Source organism: Pleurodeles waltl, chromosome 3_1 (assembly GCF_031143425.1).
Source record: "Pleurodeles waltl isolate 20211129_DDA chromosome 3_1, aPleWal1.hap1.20221129, whole genome shotgun sequence".
Taxonomy (NCBI): domain Eukaryota; kingdom Metazoa; phylum Chordata; class Amphibia; order Caudata; family Salamandridae; genus Pleurodeles; species Pleurodeles waltl.
Window position 1 is genome coordinate 1,932,964,076 of NC_090440.1, and position 20,935 is coordinate 1,932,985,010.

Sequence of the window (20,935 nt, forward strand, 5' to 3'; positions counted from 1 at the left end):
TCCTTGAAATATAATTTAAGTGCAGTTTACCCTTGGGTGCAAATAGAGCTATGGATTTTGGGGTATCTGAACTCACAATTTAAAAATACATCTCTTAGTAAAGTTGTTTTTTAGATTGTGAGTTTGAAACTGCCACTTTACGAAAGTGGGCATTTTCTGGCTTACCCATTCTGTGCCTCTGCTTGGCTGCTGAATCCACGTCTGAGTTAGACTGACAGTTGGGCTGTTTGTGAATTCACTCTAGACAGTAACACAAAAGAGGCTGAGGTGTGTCCTGCATATCCCGATGGGTCTTCCTGTGCTAGAGCAGGAGGGAGAAACTGACACCAGTACGTGAAAGGGCTGTGTCTGACCTCACAAAATACAGTCTCTAACCCCCTAGAGTTTGGCTGGGGTAGGGCAAGGGAGAGGCAGGGTCTTGTGCACTACAAAGACTTTCCTTTGAAGTTTGTCTACTTCAAAGGCAGAAATTAGTACATGTATTGGACTGCTGACCCCATAATTTTAAAACACTTCTGGATCAAGAGGAACCTTTGCCAACGAGAAGAGCTGAAGAACGGTGAGGAGGAGTACTGCCCCTTTGCTATGTGTGCTTTGCTGGGTTGCTCTGCAGTTGCTGCTTCTGCCCTAGAGAGGACAAAGACTAGACTTTGCTGTGTATCCTGCTTGTGAAGTTTCTCCAAGGGCTTGGACTTGGATTGAGCTGGGCTCCTGTTAAGAAGTCTCAGGGACATGAAAGACTAAATCTGCCAGCACCTGGGCTCTCTTGCTGAGTTCCCTAGCTTGCCAAGTGGTGCCATTTCAGACCCTGCGCCCTTGGAAGGAGAAGCTGGTAAAACCTGAGTGAGAATCCACGCGCCAGAGCCAAGCAGCAGAAAAATCAATGCAGCACCTGCCTCTCGGGTGTAAAATTGATGCAGCGCCTGCCTCGTGGCTGCAGAAATCAACATATCGCCAGCTCAGCGCAACTTTATCATTACTGTGTGTCTGGATTTTCCACGCATCATCCCAGGGCTTCAAAACTTCAACATAACCGCACGGACCCGAGGCTGCCTGCCCGAAAATCAACGCTTCCCTTTCCTGCAAGGAAAGAATTGTTGCATCGCTTACCCAGCAGGGAAAGAATCAACGCATCACCTCACTTGCAAGTAAGTTGTGCTAAAACAATGCATCTATTGATTCTAATGGACTAAGACTCTTTTTACTTTAAAAATTGATATCTCTTTTTGCGTATGTTGGATTATTTTTTTTTTTTCTTGTTTTACTCAGATAAATATTGTCTATTTTTCTAAACTGGTGTGGAGTCCTTTTGTGGTGTTTTCACAGTGTTACTGTATGTGTTTGTGCAAATCAGGGGCGGCTCCTTCACTAGGGTGGAGGAGCGTTGCCCCCCGCCAACAGCTGCAAAATATTTTCAAGAAAACGATAATAGTGTTTATTATCGTTTTCTTGAAAAGGGGTGGGGCATTGGGGGTGACGAGTACTTGAGGGGAGTGCACAGAGCACTTCCCTCAGTGCGCATGTGTGTTTGGCCGGCCGTCTCAGGCCGGCCAAAGACACATTCGCAGTAGGCTTCTTTCAGTCCGGCACTGTGTTGCTGGGCTGGAGAGAGCCTGCACAGGCTCCAAGTCTGCCTGGGAGCGCCCTGGCTGGGCGCTCCCAGCCAATCCTGATGCTGCTTCTAGCAGCATCAGGATTGGGCACAGGGCAGGCTGGGAGCCTGTGCCTGCAGCGAGATGGAGGAGATCAGAGCGGATGGAGTGGCGCAGTAAAAAGGTACGTTTTATTTTAATTTTTATTCATGTATTTTTTTTAGTTCCCCGCGCCGCCCGACCCTTTTCCCTCCTGCAAGCCGTGCCTGATGCGAATACTTTACACATTGCCTCTGAGATAAGCCTGACTGCTACCAAAGGGATGAGCAAGGGTTACCTTGGGTGTGTGACTCCCTTACCTTAACTAGAGTGAGGGTCCCTACTTGAACAGGGTGTAAACTGACTGCCAACTAGAGACTCCATGTCTAACAGTAGCAATATGTGTGTGTGTTTTTCGCTGAAATTATATAAACCTTTACATTTAAACAACTGAAAGCAATTCGTTTTATAGCAAACACATCTTCTTAAAAATTACTTGGATTGAGGTACTTGGAAAGGATGTCCTGCATCTGCAGTTGTTCGATTGTCTGAATCAGAAAAAAATGTGTGGTCTCGAAGCACTGTGTCTCTTGGCAGACTGCCTGAATCCTAAATAGGAAACAAAGGAAAGGAGGCATCTGATTGGTTACGCACTCCACATTATCAACAACAAGTCCATATAATCGAGAAAGAAGAAGGAGCTCATGCTTTTGGCTTCTACTCTGTGCAGAGCAGAAAATGTTTACAAATCCATCTCTTTTTCCTCAAGAGGTAGATGCCCAAAAATAGCATCCAGATTGAAAATGAGGCAATATGCAGCACATAACCTCTGCGACTTCTGTAGAACCATGAGAAGAGGTTATTGATATTTCTTCAACTCTCGGAAAACTCAGCCAGAGTGGCAAAGGTCATGCACAGCAGGAGTTGGCTGCCAGAAGCCGGATGGGGCCCTACAACCAACCCCTACTGCACTCAGCTGACGGTCTTGCATAGTGGAGGTTGATTGCACAATGTGGGTTGGGTGCAGGGCCTAGCTTCAAGTTGCTATTCCTTGCTGTGGATGGCTGAAGTCTGTATGCATACAGGGTTGCCTCCTACAGATGGCTCTGCACCTGGTCTGGTTGACTGAAGGTCAAGCGTTACTGCCCATGCTCGCTTATGCCAAGCCAAAGGCTAGGGTACAGGGACTGGCCACAGTACCCACTAAGGACGGCCAAAGGCTTTGTGCAACAGGGTTGGCTGTAAATGGTTGATTGTGCAGAGGGAACTGTTACACGTGATAAATGATTTAAAAAAAAAACTCACTGAGGAAAACCAAAGGTTACCGTGCGGTTAATGGTTAGCTTTGATTATAACCCATTACATATGATTAAAAACAACCTTAGATATTTGCTGAAAGCCAGAGTGAAAGTGGAGTTGTGGTTGTGAACTTAAATTAATAAAATAAATGTCATTCTCAAGTTATGGTTAGAGTTTCAATCCATAGCTCGCACAATAGACTTGCAAACCATAATTGGCACATGCAATGTAAGCCTTTTGACCTCACAATATTTATGCCAATAAGCAACAACGCCTAAAAGTGCGATTAAACAAAAATACACATGTAAACCAATTACTAATACTAGAAATGTAGTTGTCTCTTTTACAGTGGTAAGGGTGACATAATGTGTAATTTTATCTGTAAGATCATTCACATTTGCAATTGCATCTGTCACATCAAGATCATTGCACCCAGTGTGCGAGTTGTGTTTTACATGTCTGCTTTGCAAATAACGGATTGCAGTCCTAATCTAAAGTGCAGATTTCAGGGATTTTTTCAGTTTTAATTTGCAACCGTAACTCCACTTTAACTGTGATTAGATGTTAGCATCATCTTATTTATATTTGCCCATGTACATCATTTATATATTCCCATGTTCACCATCTAATCATTTATATATTTGCATTTATATATCCCCTTGTGTATTGTCTGTGTTTCTAAAGCATGATCAATAGCCCTTATTTCAACTGTGCTGCTGATGTGGACGCAGATTACACTAATTACTAAATGTTTGCGATGTTGTAATTAGTGGGTACCCAGTTCTGAATTGCACGCCTTGGAAAATTAGGTAATATAAAAACTACACATTTACCCTATTCCAAGGTGTGCAAACAGAATTTGTACCCACTTAGATTCAGGATTTTCGCCAGATTTTACCACTGTTTACACATGGTTTATAATCACATTTTGGGCACAAATTGAAGTTTGCTAGTGAAACAGGATTTGAGGCCCAGTTTTAATCAGGATCTATATATCAACTTGCTTATTGACAATGTATTTCAGTGTTTTCTGTCTCCATATCACTATGCCTATTGGACTTATTTTTGTGTATAATATTTATATATTTTTATGTCCAGAACGTCGCCTTGGGATGGTTGGTGTGTGATTACTTTGTGACATCAGTCATGGGTCTATTTTCCCCCTGTGCAGGTGCTGCCATAGCCAATCACCTTGGGAAAGGTTTCCTGGCTATTAGAAAAGCAGGACATCTGTGTGTCCCGACCCTCACGCAGAACTATGTTGATTATTCGGGTCGGGAGAAGGTGATGGAGGTCCGGGTGGATGCAATCAGACCAGGTGAGTAGTTATGAATTTGTTTTGAATGCATATATGCTTGCAGGAATTGTAGGGTTCTGAGCTGGGCCACAAAACTAAGCATCTTCCTTTCCTTGAATACAATATTAATATATGAATAAATATTGACCCAAGATAAGGATAGTGGGGTCCATCTCCTAAATTTGCTGCAAACCTGTACTGAATCTCCCTCATTGTCATTGTTCTAACTCTACGATTACTCCTCTGTTCAAAACCTTTTGTATGAGACTACTCTTAAATTCATTGCATTACCCAACATTTAAAGTGTAACCCAAGCAAATGTGCATTGCCACAGAAGCAATACTACAGGAAGCAGGGGGATGGTGTATCTAAGGCAACATATTTGGATCGAATCCACTGCGAGCATTACGCACATTTCAGTCAAACAAAAAGGAAAACTAAATTCCCATAATGAATAAAAAAAAATCCGGATAGTCATTTGTAGTTCTGGAAACTGTTATCAATTGCATTTTAAGTTTAATAAATGTATAAAGCCTTTCCAACGTATCACTTTACTAAAATAAAAAAGTATAAGCTGAAAGATGATCCCTTTTATTCAAAGAAATTGTAGCATTCAGAATGTATTAAAAATCATTTCAAGATCTGGAAAAGGGGAGATTCTTAGAAAAATGTTCGTGTTCCTACTTTAAAACATAAAAAATAAATTGGGAATTATCTAATTAAGTTTTTACCACAAAAGCATCGGAGCGGTGTAAAACAAACCATCTGCGGTGTACCTCACGCTGCCGTTGTTTTGCTGTGGACATGTGGATAGCCAGTGTTTTGAATTTTTTAGTGGCTGCATTCATCTAACCAGGCCCCTACCAAGGTTTCAAAATTGACACTCTGGAAAGACTTCAGTGTATGTGACGGTCCCCTGGCCAGTTGCACAAAATACCAGTGTAAGATGCCGGGGTGAATATTTTTGTCCTACCTACTTCTAAATTATCACCGTGCAGTGCCAAGGCTGGGAATAGTGAGTGCCCTGGGGCCTACTATGTAACTTAATAGAAAGTGTAGCACATTTTCCAATTCTGAAGTTAGTGCGAAGTGACCCACTGGAGTCAAAGTCTGTTGTGTTGGTTTAAGTAGCATTCTAATAATTTACTAACGTCAGTGTTCCTGGAAGCACTGAAATATAAACAATGAAATGATTGATTTTTATCTTGCAATGTAACATTTTAAGGGGAAATATTTAACTACATTAAAAGAGATGCTTTTATTTTGTTTTACTACTTTTGACGCACAGGACATCGTACACTAGTTTAAAGCTCTTATTAGCATTATAAATCTTAACTTAAAAATTGGGTGGGGAAAATACAATGCAGCAGTTTTCACAAGGAGCCTGTTGCATAATGTTGGTTTGGGCAGTAACTAATCAGTCTTTCTGGGTTGTACAGAAGTGCTATATCTAAATCAGTCTGCCAGCACCTGGCACCATGAAATCTTCAGCCTTTTCTTACTTTGTTAATTTAATTGGATTTTTCTTGAATTTAACGATCCACTTAACTTGGCATCCTAGACCCAGTCCAGCTATATGGATAGGTTGCTGCTTCTTGACAGACAAGGTCTCTTCTGACGAACAGCAGAATGCTTGTCAGCTAACTACATCCTCACTATCTCTGCGGGGCACAGGGCAGTCAGGGGCTACAGCACCGAAAACCTGGTGTTTGAGGTAATTTCCCATTGGTGCCCCGGGTCCTGCTCTACTGTGGCTCTGCAAGCTGGGCCAGGTACACCCTTTCTGCACTTGACTCTTAGGATAGCAAAGGCAAACAGTCAGAGGCTTCCCGGGGAGTTAGTGTGGGGGACATCAGCTAAGAACTCGACAATCAACCAACAATCAGCCCAGTGATTATGTTTGAGTTAAAACAAAAAGTACTTTAATCACACAGCAAAACGAGATACTACACAGCGCAATTTGGGTTCTTCAGTGAAGCAATACACCACTTTGGTACCCCCCAAAACCCACACCCCCACTATCCGTGTTTCCTAGCAATTATTACTCCTGGTATGTAACACAGGACTAGACATGGATTAGGTGTAGGTCACTAACAGTACCTAGTGTTTAGATGCTCATACGCTTTCACCAATCCATGTTCACCTGGTAAAAGTCTGTAATTCATACAACAGAATTAAGCTTCTTGAGTTCCAGTCACAATTTAGAATCCACAGTTGTCTGTGTTACTGTTGATGGAGTTGTGGTAGTGCAGGACCAGTATGTGGTGGTGGCTTCTGTACTGCTAGGGTTGCAACAGTGAACTCACTTGGAACTTGATTGCTGGGCAGGATCAGTAGGGCAGACTCCCATTGTAGCACGTCTTGGACAATAGCTACCTTCCTGTCGAGGGCAGACAGAACACCTATATAGGTAGTTGTGGCCTCTGGGCTGGACATCAGCAGTGGGTGTCTTCAGCACCTGTGGCACACCCCTTGAGGGCAGCTTCTTGTGCTTTTCGAAGTCACAGAACAGTTTTAGGACCTTGCATTACCAGGGACAATGTTTAGGCCTTTGCCCACAAACTAAATTAGCCTAGTGCCAAGGCCAAAGAAAAAGTCAGGATACCAGTTTCACAAGCAGGTAGGGAAGTGGTACACACCAGCCTGCCATGCAGGGTACATTCCCATCTCAACACTGTGCCTCACCAGTTGAAAACACTTGATAGGCTCTCCATCCTCCATACACTAGATTGTGGAAAATCCCTCTAAAGCTGGCACCATTCTCAGTCATCTTTATGGTCCGTTTCACAGTGACCACATAACAGAGTCACAATCATCTATCAGAAGCTAGTTACGTCTGCCAGAAGTCAGTAACGTCATGGACACATGCTGTTGCTGACCCACGGCTCTTAAGCAATTGCTCTAATCACTGCCTCAGCATGCCATTTCCCTCTTTAGTACATCTTCCTTTTTCTTCTACAACCTGCACATGCCATGCATTCATTGCGCATGTTCACCATTATTTATCACATGCAGATCACCCATCAGTTGACGAGATGTGTGCACACCATCACTTGAAGGCACATACTTAAATACTGCCACAGCATCCCTATTCTCCAGTATTGGATCTTTCATAGATTCACATGCTTGAATCATCCCCGTCGTCGAGGTGGGAGCCTCACGGTAAACTTAAATATATAAAAAGCAGTAAGTCAGTAAAAGTAAAACCAGTAGGCCCTAGTAGGCCTCATAGGGTATTTTACAGTCTATCCACTTTGTTTTGTGAAAAGACCCAAACTTGAGTATCAACCAATCAGGATTCAGCCCCTCCCAAACACTCCCAACAGAGGCTGAATTCCCTCAGATTTTCTACCGCACGTCGTGTGAAGGGAGTCTCCCTGAGCTCTGCTCAGTTTTTTTCCTATTTTCTGACTGAAGATTGTTTTTTCTCTCAGGAAACTAGTTACAACTTTACTATGTCTGAAAAGGCAAAGAAGGGTCTGTTCAGAGACTGTGACAACTGTGGGAAGAAGAGACTACATATTGATGACCCCCACAAGAAGTGTATTTACTGCCTTCATCCAGACCATAAGGTGAGAGACTGCAAAATCTGTCGCACCTTTAGTCAAAAAACCCTCAAAGACCGAGAGGGTAGACTTCTCTTATGGCTACAAAAACAGAAAGCCTTAGAGCATCCTTCATCAGACAGCGAAGAGTCACCACAAACTTCTCGCCCTCAGAAAAGAACAGGTGAGAGAGATAGAGGTGCGGATGAACCACCAAGAAAAATGCACAAAAAGACAAAACAAGTCTTAACTGAAGAGGCAGTTAAACATGGACCAAAAAAGGTTCATTCAGAACCTACTACGCCGTTACACCGGAAAAGCACCTCAAAGAAACCATCCCTGTCTCTGTCACCACAAAAAGAGCCAGAAAAACTCTTGTCGGTGAAAAAACAACCGTCGACGACCGCCCCGTCGACGACAGTGTCGACGGTAACAGCGACCACGGTATCGTCGACGTTCACAACACCATCATCACCGATGATTATGACGTCGTCGCCGTTGTCATCGACGACGATTATTACTGCAAAAATCTTCAAAAGAGCTTCGTCGGCAACCACAGCGTCGACGGCGGAGGCCTCCTGGGTTCACAAATCATCCAGGGCACTAAAAAACCCATCTACGCAAGATACGTCGGCGAAGCGACCGTCGTCGGTAAAATACCCGTCGACGAAGGGACCGTCGACTAAGGACCCATTGACAAAGACGCAGTCATGGACGGAAGTGTCGACGAGAGACCCGTCGACGACAGTACCGTCGACGAGGGAACCGTCGACGAGTGAACCGTCGACGAGGGAACCGTCGACGAGGGAACCGTCGACGATGGAACCGACGATCACCACAGCATTAACAGTTTACAAACCTTGGGACATTTCACCAGATCATTCCTCATACCATCATGAGGACTCCACCAGATTCTTACCCCTTTCCCTTATTAATATAGGGGACAAGCCATCTGACATTTTGCCGATACATACATCACCAAGTAAAGTGCTGCCATACCCACCGCAACATCTTTTGGACGATGATGATGATGAGGATCAAGGAATGTTTGGGGCAGCTAGTAGCCCGTCCCAACTAAATGTCAAATGTCAAGAGTTTGATGAAGAAGAGGATCAACATTACCAGCATAGTTATGCTTCAACATCTTATCCACAGGCAAACCAACCATCGCCACTGGCGATGGCTAGCACATTAGTGACAGATTTACAACATATGTTGAAGGACTACTATAAAAGGTTCCCACCGTCAACTCAGTCCACGCCACCTAGACCTCAGAGTTACCAGCAAGCTCAAACTACTAATGTTTCCGAAAAGCCACAGGCTAGTAGACCTGTAACTAGCCAAGCTCCGGAAGCTTACCTCTCGTCGGACGACGAAAGGGAAGAGGGCGAGCTAGCAGATTCAGCGGCTAGTGAATGGGACGATTATCTCGTTCCCACACCATCTCCACCTCCAGCAGCTCCAGTGGATTCTCCTCCAGAAGACATAGGAGGTTTCCATAATATCATAGAGAGAGCGGCGAAACGTTTTGGCCTGGCAATTGTTTCCCATGAAACTGAGTGTTTTTTGTATGACTTTAAAGAGCCATCAAAGAGATCTGTAAGAGCCATACCGATTGTGGATTTCTTATGGCAAGAGGGTTTGAAGGCAATGAAAAACCCGGCAACAGTGCCTTCACAAATGCCAAGGCTAGAGAAAAAATACAAGGCCCCAGATGATTCTCCGGCCTGTTTAGTCTCACAGCCGAAACCTGACTCGGTTATATCACAGGCGGCTCAACGACGATCCAAAAACCCCTCTACGCCTATTGCATCTCCCCCAGACAAAGAGGGAAGGAGACTAGACAATATTGGTAAGAAATTCTCCTCGGTTGCTGCAGTAACGGTCAAGGTGGCCAATTCCCTCGCCATCCTGGGAAGGTACGATCGCCAGATGTGGGCAGACATGTCCGCTTTTGTAGATTCACTGCCAGAAGATCTCAAGGTGGAAGCCAAAAAGGTCTTGCAGGAGGGAGAAAGGGTCTCCGCAGAGATGATAGACACTGCAATAGATATTTCCCTCACTGGCTTTCGACAATTAGCTGGAGCAGCAGTCCTGCGCAGACAAGGGTGGCTTAAAGCTACTTCATTCAGACCAGAAGTCCAAACTCGTGTTCTCGACATGCCCTTCGATGGAGAGAGTTTGTTTGGCAAACATGTCGACGACATGCTGCAGGCTATCAAGACGGATACCGATACAGCAAAATCCCTAGGTACCCTGCAGTATAAAAAACTACCTTTTCGTGGAGCAAGGGGTAGAGGTAATTACTCCTTTCGAGGTGGATACCAACAATACAGGTCACAATATCCATCTTCCTCCACAGGACCAGGACATCAGCACCATCAACAACAGCAGCATTATCGATTACCACCAGCCGCAGCTTACAAACATCCGGCTAGAGGAAGAGGAGCTGCCCGAGGAAGAGATACAGGCAGAAAGCAATGACCAGCGGATAATCTCAACACCTCCCCAATCAATATTGAAGGTCGGAGGTCGCATCAATTCTTATTTCCCCAAGTGGAAGGCTATAACATCGGACAGATGGGTACTAGATGTAGTGACCAGAGGTCATACTCTGGAATTCATGCAAACACCACCGAGTGTCCCTCCATCGGGTACACCGCCTCCGAGGTTGGGCCAACTTCTCAGGGAAGTAAGAATAATGCTAACAAAAGGAGCAATAGAACCAGTCCCTTTATCTCAAAAGAACAAAGGATTCTACTCCCGGTTTTTCCTTCTAAAGAAACCATCAGGAGACTGGCGCCCCATCCTGGACTTGAGAGCACTAAACAAGTTTCTAAAGAAACAATCGTTCAGGATGGTAACGTTGCAGGATGTCCTGCGTCTCTTAAACACAGGAGATTGGATGGCATCCCTAGACCTCCAGGATGCTTATTTTCATATCCCCATATATCGCAAACATCGCAAATTTTTAAGGTTCAGGGTAGGACGTATGCACCTCCAATTCCGGGTTCTACCATTCGGTCTCAAATCAGCCCCCAGAATCTTCACAAAAATGTTAGCTCCAGTAGCAGCACATCTTCGCCAGTCAGGTATCCAGGTCTTCCCTTACCTGGATGACTAGCTTATAAAGGCACCCTCAAAATTCCAAGTAACAAATCATATTTCCTATTGCCTTCAGTTGTTACACAGCCTGGGGTTTGTAGTCAACTACCAGAAATCTCAGATATACCCCAAACAAGAATTGAGTTTCTTGGGAGCAATTTTGGACACAGTACGCAGCAAAGCGTACCCATCACACGAGAGGAAACAAAAGTTAACCTCTTTGGCAGACAACCTATCCAGAAAAAAGTTCGTTTCAGTCCGCATCTACAAATCATTGCTCGGAATGATATCATCGTGCATTCCGCTAGTCCCAGATTGCAGGCTCCATATGCGACCCCTGCAAGAGCAATTGGACATACAATGGACACAGGTCCACGGCTCCTTCGAAGACAAGATTCGCATAACGCCTCTAATGAAGAACACTATGAGGTGGTGGGCGACTCCAACCAATTTCTCAAAAGGGCTGTCTTTTCTTCTTCAAACACCAAGTTACATAGTAACAACGGATGCCTCTCTAGAAGGATGGGGTGCACACTGCCAGGACCTGCAAATCAGCGGACTCTGGAATCAGCAAGAGAGCCAGCTCCACATCAATTATCTAGAACTCAAAGCAATACACTTAGCTCTAAAAGCTTTCTTGCCAAAGATACAATGTTCAAGCGTCTTAATCCGGACGGACAACATGACCAGCATGTTTTATCTAAACAAGCAAGGAGGCACAAGATCCCTACAACTCTCGCAGCTAGCCCAACAAATTTGGACATGGGCCATCAAACACAATATTTCACTAAAAGCGGAGCATGTGCCAGGACAGATCAATGTTCTAGCAGACACCCTGAGCAGGACAGTGATTCCTTATCACGAGTGGGAGCTAGACCAGAAAATTCTCAATGGCCTGTTTCTATTATGGGGCAAACCAAACTTAGACCTATTTGCCACTCTCGAGAACAAGAAATGCCAGTTCTACGCAAGTTGGCTTCCCCAAAAAGATTCGTGGGGGAATGCGTTTTCGATGAGATAGTCAGGAGTTTATGCCTACGCTTTTCCTCCGATCCCGCTCATTCCGAGAGTCATCAGAAAAATGAAGACGGAGGGGTGTCGACTTCTACTCATAGCTCCCAGATGGCCCAGACAAATATGGTATACGGAGCTCCTCATGCTCTCCGAACGACCACATCTACCACTCAGACAGAGTCCGACTCTTTTAACGATGCACCAGGGACAAGTCACACACCCACATCCGTTGTCTCTTCATTTGTCGGCTTGGCTCCTGAACACAATGAATACTTAAATCTCAAAATTTCTCCAGAGTGTAGAGACATCTTAGCAAAAGCTAGAGCTGACACTACCAACAAAACCTATAGACTTAAATGGAAACGGTTTTGTATTTGGTGTGCAGCGGAAAATATACATCCTTTATCTTCTACTCCGGAACAAATACTTCCATATCTCCTGCTCCTGGCAAAATCAGGACTTGCATATTCTTCCATACGGGTACATCTGGCAGCAATTTCCAGATACCGCAGATCACCAGACAGACTCTCTTTGTGTTCCACAAGAATTGTCAAACAATTTATGAAGGGCCTTTTTCGGGTCTTCCCGCCAATTAGGAAACCTCCGCCTCTATGGTCATTGAATGTTGTGTTGATGCAGCTCATGAAAGCTCCTTTTGAGCCGATCCACAAAGCTGACCTAAAATTCCTCGCATGCAAAACAGCGTTACTGTTAGCTCTTACTTCGGCAAAAAGAGTCAGTGACATTCAGGCGTTCACTATCAAACAGCCGTTCCTACAGTTTACAAACTCAGGTGTCATCCTGCGGACAAATCCTAAATTCATTCCGAAAGTTCCCTCAACATTTCATTTAAATGAACCAGTCATCTTAAAAACCTTTTTTCCAAATCCGCAAACAGTGGCGGAAAAAACATTACATTCTCTCGATATTAAAAGATGTTTAAAGTTTTATCTACAGAAAACTCAGGCCATCCGCCAGTCGGATCAATTATTTGTAGCATTCGGCGGAACAAAGAAGGGACACGCGGTGTCCAAACAGACTTTAGCAAGATGGATTGGCCTGGCGATTCAATTCTGCCATTCAAAAGCAGGAAAGCCGCTCCACACCAGGGTGAGAGCCCACTCTACAAGATCGGTAGCCACTTCAGCTGCACTCTTTGCAGGTGTACCACTACATAGCATCTGTAGAGCAGCGACATGGTCCAGCCAACACACATTTACAAGACATTACTGTCTAGAGGAGACTAACCAGGTCGATACAGCAGTGGGACAAGCAGTGCTGAGGCATCTATTTCGTTAAGGTGAGCCTCTTACACATCCCACCACCACACTCGAGGTATGGTCATTAATGGTTCATTTTCTTATACTGTTTGACGTGTCGTATTCTCCATAATAATAGCATAAATTGTGTCAGGATTTCTTGCCACACACCTTTTATTGCTCTTATATTTGGATGTCTATGAATATAAATATAATTATATGTAAGTGCATATTTAAACTGAACTAATGTGAATCACATCACGTATAGAATTACGATGGAATTACAGTCAATGTAATTCAGTAAGTAAGAAAACATTACTGCTCGTTACTCTGATTCAAGCATGTGAATCTATGAAAGATCCAATACTGGAGAAGAAAATTAGTTACTTACCTGTAACTGCAGTTCTCCAGTATTGGTATCTTTCATAGATTCACATGCGACCCACCCTCCTCCCCTCAGAGGCTCCCCTATTATACAGATATTAAACTTCACACTCCTACTAGAAAATCTGAGGGAATTCAGCCTCTGTTGGGAGTGTTTGGGAGGGGCTGAATCCTGATTGGTTGATACTCAAGTTTGGGTCTTTTCACAAAACAAAGTGGATAGACTGTAAAATACCCTATGAGGCCTACTAGGGCCTACTGGTTTTACTTTTACTGACTTACTGCTTTTTATATATTTAAGTTTACCGTGAGGCTCCCACTCCGACGACGGGGATGATTCAAGCATGTGAATCTATGAAAGATACCAATACTGGAGAACTGCAGTTACAGGTAAGTAACTAATTTTCTTCCATGCCATCCAGCCATTAGCTGTTAGGAGACTCATAGGCTCACTTGCACCTGACAAATCTACAACCACTGAATCAGTGTAGCAAGGTGGCAGTATTATGTGGCATGACTGGGGGGGTCCTACCACGTAATACTAGCATGTTACCCAGCTCAGTCCTGGTAGGGTGGAGGTCAGGCCACTTAGAGGGCCGTGTGGACACCAGAATAAACTTTTTAAGTTACACACAATGGGAGTTGTGAATTTTGAAAGCGTTGATAAATCACTGCTATTCACTTTGTAAAACAGTTATAATTGGTGTCAATGAGGAAATTCAAGGTGTGCACTTGGGCACTTGCAGGGCGAGTTCCTTGGAGCCCACCTAGACATAAGGTTCTGCGGGGACCGAGACTAAGGGATAGCAGTAAGATTTTGGTTACCTTGCCCAGGGAGTCCGGGTGCAGAGGGTCTTTGGCTGTCCTTGGTGCTGAATGGATCCGTGGCTACTAGTAAGTTTGTACCACTTAGCAAAAGGGCACTTGGGGGTGGACACACGTTCTTCTCTTGTGATGTAGAGGTCCTTGGGGGCCCAGGACCAGGATTCAACAGTTGGATCGATGCCACCATGTCCGATGACTCGGGGTGCAGAGGTGGCTTCTAGCTGTCAATCACAGGAGCTGGTCACATCAAAGATGCTTTGATGCTTTGCTGCTTTACTCAAGGTCACCTCCTTCAGGCAGCGAACCACAGGGTGGGGCCACTGCAGACATTGGTCTCTGTGATAGTGTTCAGCTCTGGAGTCGGTGATGTTTGAGAGGTCGTCTGTTTCCAGGTAGGCGACAGACAAGCCTTGGTAGCGGCAAAGATGCTCCACGGGTTTTTCTTTGGCTGGAGGTCGTCTAGTGGGGAGTAGAGGCTCAACACTTGGTGGATACCTCACTCCTACTCTTTGGAGGCTGACACCCAGTTTGTTTAGACTCAGTCACACGGAGCCTGTTGGGTCACATTTTGTTTACTTCCACACATCGCTTCACCTGCAGGTTGCAGGGGACTGATGCCACCAGTCAGCGGAGTGTTGATTGTTTACTCGGTGTCCACAGTGGTCACTCTGGCTGGGACCAACAGGCCTTAACCTTGGGCACACGTCGGGCACTCGGTTCCAGTACTAGGCTCCTCGGGTCACGTCTGTGTCCTCTTCTTTGCACTTGTGATGGAGTCCAGGTCCTGTTGTTGGTGGTGACGTCTCTTTGTGCCTCTTCTTCTTTTCCAGGTGGGAACTGAGGGTCTGGTGTCAGGGGAGCCCTTTAATTCCAAGTTTAGGGGCATTAAGGGTTTGAGGCACAGTGGCAAATGGGCTACTGGCCCCCACGGCTAGTCTGCCCCTATGGTGACAACTTTCTGTGGGATGATGTCACTTTCTACCCAGAACCCCTTATTCCTAAGGGTTGCCAATACAGCAGAACCCTTCCTCGGCTGTACAGACCTCCTAGCCCACCCTTTTGGAGATGTACGCCTCATTCATATCTAATTTTCCCACCTTTCGAGCTGGTCAAGGCAGGAAAAGCTTTGTCGTCCACTGGGGGACAGGGATCTGCACATCAGGGATGGTGAAGCCTTTGAGCTTCACTGCTTTGATTGCCTTTTCACACTAGCCAGCCTGGGAGGAGGAGGTGTGACCTCCTTCCTGTCCAGGGCCTTTGTCTCCATCCCCTGGATGTTCTAGCATGACCAGCAGAAGGGCAGACTTCTGGTCTGTGGTGACAGAGACTCGAGAGAGCCCGTCAAAACAGCAGAGGACTGTTTAACTTGGTGGGTACCCTCTAAGGGTGCCACCAGGGCGTATGTAATTTAATCTGGAGTACTGACATCACACTCCGGGTTAAAAAGCACAGTGTTTGATACCAAACACGGGGGCATCGGCCGGGCCATCACGGAGCTGGACAGCAGGGTAGTGCCCAGATACCAGCCCACGTTATCTGATGGACCGCTGGTTACTCATGTCAGCATTAACCTTTAGATGCTAACACGGGGTCATATGTGCTTATACACATATGTCCTCACTCATAGAACAGTGCACCTTGTCTCCTGGGATAGAGGAGGTCTGTCTTAGGGGTGACTGACCTGTCTATGGGCAGTAAAGAAGACTCTGCCTGCACCTGGTGTGGATGGGCAGAGTCTTACTCGAGCAGCAGGCTGCTCGTGCAGGCAGACATGGCAGCTCTGCAGTCTACCTTTTACCTGGGGGCACCCAGGGTGGCACAATAATTGCTGCAACCCTGGTGACCCCTTTACCCTGGGTACCACTGGTACCATTTAATAGGGACTTACAGGGGTGGTAAAGTCTTTGCCAATTGGCCTAAGCAATTTGACATACAGTTTAAGGGAAAGAGCATAAGCACTGAGGTCTGGCTAGCAGGCCTCAGTACACTAACAGGTCAACAAAACAGCATCAACAGGCAAAAAGTGTAGGGTGACCATCCTAAAAGGGGCACTCTACAACAGTCAGCACGCCCATTCCCTGCCTAGCCTTGCTGTTTGTGTAGTAAAATACAGCAATAAGCAGGGTACAAATGAGCCCCCAGGTGTCTGCGGCCCAGTGCCACTGCACCTGCTGCACCATTGAAAGCTACGTTTCCCCACATCATTCGTACATAACAGGCTACTCCCTTTCCCCTCCCTCTGCCTCCCAGCTGGACTCTACTTCTAACCTGTTTCCTCTCCCCCTCGTTACTTAATATTTTCGCCTCCACACTTGCCCCTGTCACCTCACCCTGCACTTTGCACATCCGCACCATTTCCCTGCCCTTCCCTTGGCCCCTCCTGCAATCTTTCCCCTCCTTGCCTCTGTTCTGCTTTTTTGACCACTAATGATCTTTGGTACCATGACAAGGCAAACAGCTACTCCCATTTCCGGTTTGTATGTGTTTTTACATGTTATTTACCTTCGCCTTAAAGGGTCGTATGTAACAATCGATTTTTAAAGTGTTGAGTACATTAAAGTCCATTTGTCAAAGTAATTAAGTCATGTCCTTCATTATTACTTAGGGCAATATCATAAATGTTCAATTTTAAGTCTTTTTTTCTCACATACATTATTTAATATTCCTATCTATACCCTAAAAGCCTCTTAATACTCCTTAACGCTTCCCATCCTTGAATCCTTAAAACACAAACTACCCCTTAATGCTACCCTTCCATGAATCCTAAAAACCTTAGTACCCCTAAACAATATTCTTCCCTGAACCCTAAAATCCCTTCTCCCCCCGAATTCTACCAATCCCTGAAGCTTACCATCCCCTTACTACCCCTTAACACTACCAATCCCCGAACCCTACCAATCCCTTATCACTCCTTAACGGTAATCTTCCCCGACTGCTAGAACTCCTTAGTAGCCTTTACCGGTAACCTTACCTGAACCCTAAAAACACCCTTACTATATCTTAATGGAACCCTTGCCTGAATCCTAAAAACACCGTTACTATACCTTAATGGAACCCTTGCCTGAACTCTAAAAACACCCTTACTATACCTTAATAAAACCCTTTAACTCTAAAAAGCCCTCAATATCCCTTAATGATGTGCTTACCTGATCCTAAAAGCCCTTTGCTTCCCCTTATTGCTATTCTTCCTTGAACCCTAACAAACTTTTACTACCCCTTAGCACTACCCTTCTCTGATCACTAAAGACTTTACCACCCTTTTACTCTATCCTTCTCTGAACCTTAAAAATACAAACTACTCCTTAATGCCACTCTTCCGTGAACCCCAAAAAACACTTAAAAATCCCTTAACGGTGCCCATCCCTGAACTCTAAAAGCCATAAGCTACCACTTAACACAATCAACACTTGCTCTCTACCAGCACCTTGCTACCCATTAAAGCTACACTTCCTCGAATCCTCAACCCCCCTTACTAGTTACAGCACCTCATTCCCCCCTTGCAGTAAATGCTTCTCTCTACCTTAGTTGGAGGATCCTCCCTTGCCCCTGCTCTTAGTACAATTACCTTGCCGTATAAGATACAACATATTTTTTGTAGCCACAACCTTTTTCATTTTATTTTTTCGTTAGACAACATTTTTGGCCCATCTTTTGTCAGTGCTCCCCACATCCTGCCCCCACCCCCCGCTGCCCTCTCTGTGCAGTATTTTTACTGCAAACCCCTTAGAGTTGATTAAGGCATACACATATTTTACTATGTTCTGTGCCCACCATTCTAGTTTGACAACATTTAGTGTTTGGCCTGGGAATGGCAAATTGAAAAAAAATGTTTTCTCTTGCACCCAAGGAGCATTTGGATCCTCAAGTCTCATCCTTCGGCTTAGATATCAGATGGGACATAAACTAACTAAAATATTAAATGAGAGCACCCACATGCTACTATTTCATCATCCCATTACAGTTGCTTTCACCACAATGACAACTGGTGAACCCACAGGTTCTAAAACAACACAGAAGGGATGGGCGTGTGCTTAGCAAATAACAGTAATATAAAAAGTACAATTTTCTAACTCTCCAAAACAGGAAACAGCCATTAGACCTGGTAGACAAACTTTACATCCCTGCAGCTGCCACTGAACCTAGATTTTGAATTTTATCTATCCTACTTCAATGCTGTAATGCACTTAAATCTATCAGTCCCGCCTGAATTCCAGACGCAGCAACTAGCCAGCGGTGGGACACTAATCAAAGCTAATTAATCTGCGCTTAGTCTATGCACCACAACAAGAAAAAGAAGTGATTCATGTTAAGACATTAAAGAAGAGCAGCAATGATTCCAACAAATGCCAAGCTATGGGTGCGATCCAAGCCCATTATTGAACATAAGAGTTTCGCAAGTGAGAGCGCATGCTCTTGCAGGCTCGACCTAAATGAAAACTTCTCAGTTTTCTTTTTGAAACCCATCCCCCTTTTCTTTAAGAAAAACTGGCTGCATTTAAAAATAATTTCTTTATTTAAAAATCACAGACATGGTGGTCTGCTGACCCCAGCTGACCGCCATCCCTGTGATATTTGGCCATTCCCAATGGGTCACAAATTGCGACTTACCTCACAAATATTAATGAGGCAGATCTATTTGCAATCCACTGGGAATCTCTAAATATGATTAGGACACATAAGTACATCGCTGTTTGCGATTTCCTAATTGCGAATTGCAAAAATTCACAATTAAGAAATCACAAACACATTTTTTGTACATCTGACCCTATATTGCTGTTCATTAAACAATATTAACTTTAACTTTTGAAAGCAGTGTCCAATGTGACTCTAATGTTGAAAGTTGCTGATTTCCAATGTATATTGCACCCTGTTGACTCTAAAGGTTCTGTGTTACAGTAAAGATGGTCACTGGTATTAATGTTGCATCTTCAGGTTTAACAGTAGTCCGCCTTGAGACTAGATTCCCTGAAGCCAGCTGCTTTCAGCTGACTTCTGGGAATTACATAAATCAGTACACAACATTTTCTAAGCCGACATTCTAGTCAGCTTAAAGCTACAACACATCTACCTTGCTTATAACCAGAATACTAATATTAAACAAGATTATCAAACTAATACTACAGGTTGCAAGCATTAGGTTTACACATTTCTTCAGAACTAAAATGTACTTGAAAGGTGAACATATTCAAAGAAAAAAGAAAAACACCAATGTTCAAAGTGCCTTCAAGATAGAAATTCTTATGACACAGAATCACTCAGCCACGTGGGAGCTCTAGGGAATGTGTATAGGGCACATGATGAACCTTCTACTCTTATACTCCTCCTTATGGCATGTTGCCGGACCAATGTGGCATCTCCTGAAGGTGAACATCCTTTTCCCTTTTCTTGTCTGACTGCCTAACATTTCCTTGTCAGACATTAACATGAACCCATTGCATCCACTCTTATCTGCTGAAGTCAAGGGCCTGAGCTTAAATGCTCTGTACAGTGTGAAAGCATGGATTTGCTATCAGATGCCTGAAGTTGTAGGGTCTTTGCACCCTGAGGGATAGCTCTCCTGTCATATAACTAGGTAAGTAAGATCTGTGTTACAATATAGTTAGCTTAGCTATCAGAAGCTTGATCTATAAGGACTTCTTTAGCTGAAAGACTGATATGCTATCAGAGGTGTACTCCGTGTGCAGTCTTTTTAACCTGAATGACAACTTTGTTGTCAGATGTCTGAACCTGTAAGAGCACTGTAGCTTGAGGGATAGTTCTGCTCTCAAAGGCATGAACATAGGCCATTGATGTAACCTGAGGGATCGATCTGAGATCAGCTGTGTAAGCCAAATGCTAGTTTGCTGTCTGAGGTTGTTCTACATCTATATATCATCAAGCAGACACTAAACTGACATCCTACAACAATACACCACATCATACATCTATACAACCAACATCATCGGCCAACACCATCCACATCTTATTCTCAGACAGATGCCAGCATATGCACACGCACTCACCATCATAAGCCAACACACTCACCATGATGCACCAACACAAATACCAACATAGCCTTTGGTGGTGGATATGTTGACATATGTTGGTTGTGTGTACAAAGTGGGTTGTATGGATGTTTGAATGTGGGTGTGTTGACCTACAAAGCGGGTTTTGATCTATGATGGTTATGTGGACATATGATGAAAGGTGTGTTGGTGTGTGATATTGGTTGTGTGGATGCATGATGGTACCTGTGCTGGCATATGATAGTGGATATGTGAATTTATTTTGGCTTATGTTGGTGGATGATGGATTATGTGGGCACATGATGTTTGTTGTGTTATGTGATGGTGTGTATTGGTGTATGATGTTGCTTGAGTGGATATATGAAGAACGTTAGAATTGCATATTATGGTTGGTGCCCAAGACATGATTATATAGATGCATGCTGGTGAATGTCTTGATGTTAGTTGTGTTGACATATGATGGTGGATATATTGAGCTTTTAATGTAAGTCTATTAGGTAAGCCTTTAAGTATAAGGCTAATGTTTTTAACATGGATGAATGATGTGCAGTTCTTAATTTGAGCCGGTGGT

At 44.3% G+C, this 20,935-nt stretch overlaps 1 protein-coding gene across 3 annotated transcripts in view; it reads left to right on the forward strand.

Moving 5' to 3' along the window:
• Positions 1–20,935, forward strand: part of LOC138285803 (adenine phosphoribosyltransferase-like) — a 204,083-nt gene that overhangs the window by 108,413 nt on the left and 74,735 nt on the right. For all 3 annotated transcript variants that reach the window (XM_069226192.1, XM_069226193.1, XM_069226194.1), the window contains one exon: positions 4,102–4,248. In XM_069226192.1, the coding sequence (XP_069082293.1) occupies positions 4,102–4,248 (147 nt within the window). The remainder of the gene's footprint in view (positions 1–4,101; positions 4,249–20,935) is intronic.